Source organism: Hakea prostrata, chromosome 3 (assembly GCF_041222555.1).
Source record: "Hakea prostrata isolate BN-2017 chromosome 3, UWA_Hpros_2, whole genome shotgun sequence".
Lineage (NCBI taxonomy): Eukaryota > Viridiplantae > Streptophyta > Magnoliopsida > Proteales > Proteaceae > Hakea > Hakea prostrata.
This window is the reverse complement of record NC_142602.1, coordinates 3,339,642-3,349,418: the sequence shown is the minus strand read 5'-3', so window position 1 is coordinate 3,349,418 and position 9,777 is coordinate 3,339,642. Positions and strand designations below refer to the sequence as shown.

The 9,777-nt window shown below is 35.6% G+C and overlaps 1 protein-coding gene across 2 annotated transcripts; it reads right to left on the bottom strand.

Annotated features, from left to right (window-relative positions):
- Positions 1–24: 24 nt before the first annotated feature.
- LOC149020067 (uncharacterized) lies at positions 25–8,260 on the bottom strand. 2 transcript variants are annotated; one of them, XM_089148097.1, is made up of 6 exons: positions 5,492–8,260; positions 5,334–5,386; positions 4,772–5,220; positions 4,505–4,622; positions 139–199; positions 25–49 (listed from the first exon to the last, which is right to left on the bottom strand). In XM_089148097.1, the coding sequence occupies exon 1, from the start codon at positions 8,069–8,071 to the stop codon at positions 6,944–6,946; it is 1,128 nt and encodes a 375-aa protein (XP_089004223.1). In that variant the 5' UTR covers positions 8,072–8,260; the 3' UTR covers positions 25–49; positions 139–199; positions 4,505–4,622; positions 4,772–5,220; positions 5,334–5,386; positions 5,492–6,943. The 2 variants fall into 2 exon arrangements, with proteins under 2 accessions (XP_089004223.1, XP_089004222.1); XM_089148096.1 differs by having other exon boundaries at positions 4,772–5,386.
- Positions 8,261–9,777: the final 1,517 nt, after the last annotated feature.

The window sequence follows — 9,777 nt, the reverse complement described above, 5'->3', positions numbered from 1 at the left end:
GAGAACTTTGATCCATAGCAGCAAGATGGATGACCCAGAAATGTGGTACCTGGTAAGGAATATTACTTATATTTATCATAAAAAAATATATAAATGCTAATATTGCAAGGACGGCGAACAGGAGGGAAGGAGGAATACCTATGCTCACGATGGGCAATCAGATCCTCAATTGGGCCAGATGCAAGAACTTCATGTTGACCTGTAAACAGAATCGGCAAAAATAATAATGATTAGGCAATAAAATTAGAATAATCTAAAAAATCATAGAAAGACACCACTATTTTTGAGAAATGTTTCTGGTAATGTGCCTATAATTGTAATTCTTTTAAGCGTGCACAAAATATTTCAATAGTTAAACGTTCAAAAAAGATAATATAGAACATCCCAATATAGTGAGACAATGACATGAAACGAGATAAGCATCAAAAGCTTCAGGTCTAAGTGTCTCGATCAAGAATGCTGGAGATGGTTAACAATCACCATGCTCATGTCAGAACAAGAATTTGTCAATCAGTACTCGAGCTGACACTAATTACGGAAAATAGTTGGCTCTGTTCAGATAAACCAATCTACACAAAGAACTCCCATTCAATGAGCAGAAGCACAATACTGCAGTTGATAGGTCAATTCACTTTGTCTGATAGATTGGATTGCCCCATTCGGAGTTGATCAAGATTGGTATCAAACCATCACCGGAAACATGTATCAGATACGGAACCTAGAAATACCTCATTCCATAGAATAGTACCTTATTAAAATAAAATAATACAACATAATAGAACATTTACTCAAAGGTAAGTTTCTCCAAGTATTTATGGCTGTTAATAAATTATAGGTAAGGGTACTTGAACCAAGTCTGCCGTGGGGTAACACTTGAGTCAAGTACATTATAATGTGTAATCTTCTCTTTTTACAATGATGCCAGGAACTATTCAATTAAATTTTTTTTTCCTCCAAATATTCCATTGAATTACTCTATGCTTAACAAGGGCAAACTATTTCCCCAAGCAAACAAAAGCCTGACTCATCCAGAAAACATCACATCTGTTCTAAAGCACCATGTCATGTGGCAGTATATTCTCAAAATAGCTGAAAAGAAAATTTCAGGAGAGAAGGCTTGACCACCACATACAAAGCATGGATTTAAAACATTGTAGACATGCAGCTGAGATGGGACTTTAAAATTGTCTAGTGACTATTCTGGAGAATAAATTGCTTATCTGACAATAAAATAATCATAATGGTTCTCCTTGAGGCCTCAATAAGCGCATCATGAAAGCAAGCTGGCAAAGTGGAAGAACAGCTATTTAATTGGATGGGTTCGATAGGTGTTTTCTCTATCAACTTCTTCTAAGACCTATTTAAAAAACCCTCTAACCTGCAATCCTCATACATTGCTAGTCAATCACTGTCTTAAAACTAAAGATTAATCAACCAACAAGAACTAAGACAAATTGATTTCTGTATAACAGCCAATGATTTTGACTTTTAGTCTGACTCTGACGGTTTAGGCATTTTCTCAAACCCTAACCGCTTGACCTACCATATTGGTATTTCCACCAAACAGCCATAAAACTCAGAATTCATCAAACAATCAACGTCTGAAACACTGTCCCTCAAACCAAATTCCATCATAAATCCCCAATTAAACCAAGCAACATCATAAATCCCAAATGACATTGAATGCTAAAGATCCTAGAAACACTAACAGCCAGAGGAGACGATTGTCAGGAGACTGTGTTTGGTATCTACCAGATTAGTGCAATGCTTACTCATAGATACAGAATATTTAAATACCAACCAAAGTTGAAACATCACTGCTTTAGCGTCTGTAAGAATACTCTTCAAAATAAAGCTTTTTCAATTACCACTCATGCAGCCACATGGAATATATGCAAATCTATCCAATCAACTGATTCACCAGGCCTCACCAAAGAGATCACTTCATAAGCCACCCCACTCAAGCAGAGGATCAATGCCATGTCAAGAAGATGATCTAAATCCAGGAAATGCAAGGTAGACTAAATCCATATGATAAAATGATAAAACAGGCAAACAATGGGCTTAAAAAAGAGCATATGAATTTGCAGAAGGTGGAACCATCATTGAGGTATGGTGAGTTCTCCAGTAGCCAGGCCATTAAGACACAAATACCTGGAATATAAAAGAAAAATAAAATGGCCTAAAATAAATACGGACTCATGGAGAAGTTAGCAAAGTTACAAGAGGGGAAGATTTCAAGAAAGACCAGAAATTAGAATTTGTGTGGGAACAACCAAACCTCCACCCCACCCCAGCCCCAACCCAGAAAAAATTTGAAAAAGAAAAGAACAGAGACTACCCAACATGAAAGTGATATTGTGACATGGAGCAGAAGAAGAGTGAAGGAACTCCAAAGAATTGGCATTTATAGATCATCTACATAAATTTTTGCATCATATTATGTCGTATTTACATATCTCAGAAAGTAATCAGACGGTTGACCTGTATTGACTAGTCAAAGACAAATTATAAAAGGATTTTCTACTCTGCTCCATAAAGAAGTAAAAGAACAAAATATAAACTTCAGAAAATGAGTGATTTAACCTCCAACCAAGGCAGCTCACAACCCATTGACATCAGCCTGTGCTCCCTTTAACTTGGAACCCAAGATGAGGGGATAGGTTCCTGTACTCCCTTTCTGCCACCTGCTATCCTGGTAAGTTTATAGTAACACTTCATGGCAGAAAAATTTCTGCGTACATCACTGTTTTTTGCAGAAAAACGATTTCCAGGACAAATCAATGTCTGATGTTTTAGTCCAGAAAATAAGGAATAAAGTCTACGCAAAACATATTGAGTTCTCCTTAAAATATTACTACTTGCTAGCCTAAAACATTACCAAGATTAAGTTCGACGAGATTGCAGAGGACATCAAATTCACAGCCCACAAGAAACTCCAGACCTTAGCAATAGGCAAATTTTTTTGCCATTTAGGGCTCAAATAGCCACGCAAACAAGCAAGTTAATAGCACAAATGGACCTGAACAAATTAATCCTCTCTGCAAGCCATAAGTCTGTGGGTTTAACATCATAACTCATAGGCAAAGGAACTTCTACAGAAAATATATTATAGGACAGATTTGGTTGAATCTGTATTATTGGCATGTCTTATCAGGAGAGAACTGTTGACCCCACAAATCTATAGTACACATAAGCTCAGCGATTTGGTTGTGTTGCAAAATAGCTAATACACAGTCACGTTATCCGAACACTAATATGTTGACCTCATACCATAAGATATGGGTCTTTGCCAATTGAGCCAACCCTTTGGGGTTGACTAATGCTTTTTTTTTCTTTCAATATGCAATAAATTCATATAATTAAGTTAGCAAATACATTTTTCTAGGTGTTATTACATGCCAACAATAAAGTAGCAGCCACAAGTGAAGAAATGGAGTGAATCATTCAAAAAGATTCCATGCCATAAAATTTCAGGTTATAAATACAGCAAAACTGTGTTTCAACAAAGTATAAGGAAACAATTAAATACAAGCACAATGTCACTTTAGGAAGCTCCCTAGAGAAGAAAGGCATTTGGATGCATAAAAGACCATATCCAAGTTTTGAACAACTTCAGCTAACCCATTTTGAGTAGTTTCGACCAGATTAAACCAGCTCATCATATGTTGAGTTTTAACTCCAAATAATACCAAGTTTTGACCAAATTTCAGTTTACGGCTGGCCAAAACCTGGGTCGGCACTGGAATCTTTATCTTTGATTTCGCACCACCAACTGAAAGAATATATAGCAATTGCTCAAAAACAAACATCCAAGAAAAAGTCAGGTTTCTTGAGCACGTAGTTGATAATACTAGCCCATAGAGCAGCATTCAGCATCTGCCTACCATAAACCTAGTTATTGCAGGCATATATGATAACTAATTGTTAAAATGGATGATTAGTTGATCACCAGTCTAAGGAGGGAAACATTGGTGTACAGGCAATTGTTTGCTATATCAGCCTATTGACAGAATACAAGCTATACTGACCCAATATCATCAGTAGCACTGGCCAAATAATCCTACACTCTAGGAGAACACTCCCCAATTGCGTATACTATCAATGAGAATAATGTTTCATATAATACCGATGTTCCAGAAGAAACAAAGGATATGATTGTGCCAGTCATACCAGTGAGTTAGCTAACATATACTGAAATCTGACAGTTTACAAAAACAAAGCATCACTCAGAAGCGTACTAAAAAAATCAAAGTTAAGAAATGAATTCCTGGGATCAATAAAAAAAAATCATGAACAAACACCGCCACATTTTAAAATGCTGTGAATTGTGAATGCAGGATTGGTCTGCATATTTGAGCCACTCTGACTCAAACTTTGTAATTATTCAGATATACAAACATGTGCATTTTCAAGTAGCCACATCAGTTGAAAAAATTACAAGAGCCCAAGAAGACAGGAATAAAATGAAATTTGCATTCAAAAGAAAGAAGAGATAGCTTACCTAGAAGAATTAAGGCAACTACATTGCGAACCTCTTATGAATTCTGAAAATGAGATGCACAGAGGATAACGCTTAGATTCATATCCAGGGTAGAAGGTCACATTTGATTTCACCCTCACTGCAGCATACACATGGATGCAACCATAGCAAGCACAATGAAGAACGCCAAATAAGTAAAGAAGGATTACAGAAAGACTAGAAGGAATTTTAAAATGAAAAGAAGAGTAAAAAATTAATTGGAGTAAGGGATTAGAGAAGAATTGATACCTTGGAGTTTTTACTTATTTGATGAGGACGTTTAGAACAACCGCGATCACAGCTGCAACACCTGCCATCTTTTCTTTCGCCATTGAAGCCGTTCCTCTTTTTGCCTCCGATGGTTTCCTTCTTTCTTTCTCTCTGAGCTCTATCTAAGTTCACTGTCACTGAGCCTCTTACTCAGGGCAAGCGACCTAACCGCGAATCGGTGGGATATTTATGTACGGAACGAGAAAGGCCCAAAGCTGAACAATGGACGTTCTATTCGAATAATTTAATTAACCCTAGGATTAACTCGAATAATATGATTCACTCTCAAATTTCACCAAAACATGTGAATCCTTGCCGCCAACGCACTATTAAATTTAAATCTTAAGGAGAAACCTTGCCGCTTGCACCACTAAATTTAAATTTAAGGCTTTCAAACCGAAATCGGAACCGAATACTGGAATTAGAACCTAAAAAAATTACGAGCACAAGAAGATGAAATTTACTTATAGAAGAAAGAAGAGATACTTTACGGATGAGAATTGAAGCAATTGCATTGTGAACCTCTTAGGATAACGCTTACGTTCATATCCAGAGTAAGGTCACATTTGATTTCACCCTCACAGCAACATACAACTGGAAGAAACCATAACAGTATCTCAAGCGAAATGAAGAAGAGTAGAAAGAGTTTTGCAGGAAAAAAGAGGAGTAGAAAATAATCGAGTAGAGAAGATTTGATACTTTTGCGTTTTTGCTTCTTCTCGGATTCGAGGATGTTTAGAGCAACTGTGATAACACAATCTTCTCTTTCGCCATCGAAGCCGTTCCTCTTTTCACCTCCGTTTGTTTCTTTCGTCTCTCCGATCTCTATCGAAGCTCTCTCTCTGTAATACTCGCGCAAGTGACCTAACCGAATATATATAGGAGAGAAGGCGCGAAGTTGAACCGACCTTTGTTCGAATAATAATTATTATTTTTAATTTTTTCACAAATAATTAAAAAAATGCGAGAAGCCGGACCGACATTTTTATTTTATTTTTGGTAGAAAACATTCTTAATTTGAATAATGTCATTTTTACACTCTAATTTTACGGAATTTTACCATAAACATGTGAACCTTTGCCGTTTTCTTTTCTTTCTGAAAAATAATTTTACCATAAACATGTGAACCTTTGTTCGAATAATAATTATTAACGTTGTTGACATATTAATCATATTCAATTAATTAAAAAAATGAAAATATTTTAAGAAATAAATATAACCATTTTTCTATGATTCGTACTTTTATAATGGTCGTATGATTAGATAACTGTTATTATTATTTCACTGCATGAAGGTGAACAACTTATTATTGGCTTAGTATTATTTATTTTTTATACAATCTCTTCTAGAAGATTAGGGAAAAAAATTAAGTCTAGATCAATGGTCTTTGCTAACATTATTTTTGTCAAATTCAACCACAAGTACAAACTCTTTAATTTATTTTTACTTTTTAAGGATGGGGTAGGGATGTAAATGGATAACCGAAATTCACCTTCGAATTCGCATCCACATCCTTTTAGGAGCATCCGAATCTGTCTGATTATTAATAGGATGCGAGTGTGGTATACGCTCTTCTTACCGATTATTAAATAATATTATTCAATTAAGTACTTATTTTAAATTTATTTCTCTTATTTTTATAAACTTTTTTCTAATGATATGTGACTATTTTTCTAAATTTGCTACTAGAATAACTACTAAATTCTTAAAATTCAAATGAAATGGTAAAGATGTAAACAGGTAGTCGAAAACTTGTTTTCAATCTGCATGCCCATTTAGAAGAATCTACTTATACAAATAACTATTCGATTATCATTCGAATTCAACTGAATCCGTCCGAAAACCGATAGGATATTTCGAATTTGGTCCGTTTACACCCCTAGATTGAGGTGAGGGGGAGTCGGAGAATGAAGGACAAACATAGACTCGAGCGTTGTCCCAATGATATGCAGCAGAGACACACCACACAAGTAAAAGACCAACAATAAACTGACAATAAGTAAAAAAGACGAATGATAGGTAGCACAAATACCACCATGTCAGACGCACCATACAAGTAAAAGACTTGACAATAAGTGAAAAAGACAAATGGTTGGCATGTCCCCATTTGACCACTCAAACTCCTTTGATGCACTTCCCGGGCTCCCAAAATCAACGAGTGCTTGGAGGTTTATTCGATTTAGTGTCCCAAGTACTGAGCTTCTCTGTCTCTAAAACAAAGTAAGTTTTGGCTAAAGCATCAACAAAACAATACTCTCCATATAGAGATTGATCAAAGAAGTCGCTGACCGAAGCATTGTTGAGGAATATATCAGAGGTTCTGGTTATTTGCCCTATAAAGCGAAAACTATCGATGACGAAACAGCAGGAAAGACTTTTAGTACCTGGTTTTCTCAAGGCTTCATTCACCAACCAAGTGCCAGGATTTCCATGTTCGCGAATTTCGCCACGCCCAGGTACATAAGATCTTCGAATCACGAATTTTTGCTGAGGTTCATTCTGATCAAATTGTAGCACCTTGAAAGGACAAGTAGTCCAACAATCCTGGTCACAATAGTAAAGAATTTCAGAACTATTACTTGAGGCAGCAACTTGGGTGCCAATGAAGTCGAATTTGAGATAGATTCCGGCGGCGTTAACAAATGTACGATTCATCCGACGCAGAAACCCTAAGAAGCCAGAGTTGATCTTGACTACGGGTCGAGGAGGGTCGAATTTAGCCGCTTTTAATTTCAGCCCAGCATTTTTCTTCTTCTTCTTGTTCATCTCATCCAGTGCTGCTGCTTTGACGATATCGTCGACTTGACTTTGCAATTCCTTCAGCAATTCATTCTTCACGGCTAAATATACTTTGATACTATCAATCTCCCTTTGTGATATATTCAGAAGATTGTTCTTCTTCTCCAAATCAGCATTTGCATTGTTTAAGCGGGCACGCAATTCGGTCACCTCTGCTGACATTGACAAGGGCAGTTGGCTAACGCTTTGGATACCAAAATTCCCCAACGATAGCACCACATCAAGAAGAAAGCCATTATGAGGCTCTCCAGTCTTCATGATGGGAGAACAAATAATTCTCCCTTGGCGATTAACCAAAAACATCTTTTCAGACAAGAAATTCAGGAACTCCTCACTTTTTCGCCCATCATAAGTGGCTTTCCACATACTAGTACCCTGTAATGGCTCAGAAGAGGATGATGCTTTGAGGTCGAATTGCCAAATAGAGTAGCCATGTTGACAGACAAATAAACTGTCATCCTTGGACCAAGACAAACTCATGTTTCTTATGAAGGAAGAGGAAAAAACACAGCTTTAGCTGATGACAGAAATTAAGCAAAAAATCAGTAACTGTTAGTGAGCTCTCTAATAAACTTTAATATGGAATGAAAGACTAATCCTCAACCCTCATATTTATAGCAAAACTTAACAAGTTAGCCTGGGCTAGCTGTTTATGGGAAACCACTCTTCAGGCAGGTTCTTGTTCTTTTGGGTGAAGAGGTCTCTTAATTAAAATAATTGATACATTTTGCATTGAGGTACCTTAGCCTTCTTTTATTTTTTATTTTTTCTTTCCTTTTTTGTATTTGGGTGATGAAGAAGTTTTCTAGAATAATGAGAACTCTTCAATAAAGTCGGTTGGTTTCTTTCGACAATTGGGATACTGATATTCATTTTTATTATTATTATTATTACTGTGAGGGAAGATTAGGTATAGGTTTGATTGTTTTAATTATTCACATATGACAATAATCACAACTTGGTGACACCTCAATTATCTTTTTTTTAGTAACACATGGTGCTAATCAGTTGAGAAGGACATTAACTTCAGGTCTCTCACGCGGTAATGACCAGCACCTCTTTGTGGAAAGATCAAGAATTCAATATTCCCTATAGTTCATGTAATAATCCACACACCACACTCCTCACTCCATAACATAAAACTAGTAATTTCAAAAAGAAACATTAATTTTGAATTTATTTAAAACATTTACTATTATTTGTAAATTGAAATTGAGTCTAACGGTAAGGTTTACTCTACCTATACCAACCCTTAAAAGCTGTTTACATTTATATATTTTGTATTAAGATCTCAAAGAATAAAAAGCTAACACCATAAATCGTTTATACAGAATGAGCAGGGGTTTTTTTTTTTTTTTTTTTTTGTAATTGCTAGTTGTAAGGGACTGTCTATTAAATATATTCAATAATTTGTGAATGACCTTATAAACGATAACCAATGACCAGAACATTAAAAAAAAGAAATGATTTTTCGTAAGATATAAAGAAATCAACTGCTACTGTTGAATAGAATAAAACAACCCAACCACCATATTTATAGGAGAATCTTATTGAAGAAAAGGACAAACAAAAGAAGAAAGAAAAACTATATGTGGAGACCAACAGAGACTTTATCCAGCAAGGCAACCAAATTTTAATTTGGCTAATTGATATGTATTTCAGTGAGGTCTCCTAGAATACTGAATAAAGTTTTATGAATACAACAAGCTGGCTTGACTTAGGATTGCTAGAGGTGTGAATGCATGACCACCTAATTTTTATTCTGGAACATTCATCATAATTGTTTTACATTTTGATGCAAGTTTTTTAGCTTTCTTTTTTGGAACTGGTAGTCTTCACATTCTAAGACTTGAAAACAAAGAAATTTTGCTAGAGCATCCACGTAATAATCGTCTTTATCGTTCTTGCATTGTCGATGATCATCACTAGCTTGTAACCCAAAATCTTGAAATATGAGTAAAATCAAACATGATATACACACCTTTGAGGTTAATAGACATTTCAGACATCAGACCGAGAAATTCAAAGATGTTGCTCAAGTCAACTATGACCCAAGAAGGAGTAAACTTGGCATACTCCCAGTTTTCTATTTATTCTGAAGAATTCATTGATTTTTTATTTTTTTAATAAATATACCAGACCAATTGGAAGACAATTGAAAGAGGAAAACCAAAACTTTTGATCAG

Bases quoted from the DNA above. Each gene is read 5' to 3' on its own strand.
- LOC149020067 (XM_089148096.1), bottom strand. From the start codon at position 8,071: ATGAGTTTGTCTTGGTCCAAGGATGACAGTTTATTTGTCTGTCAACAT.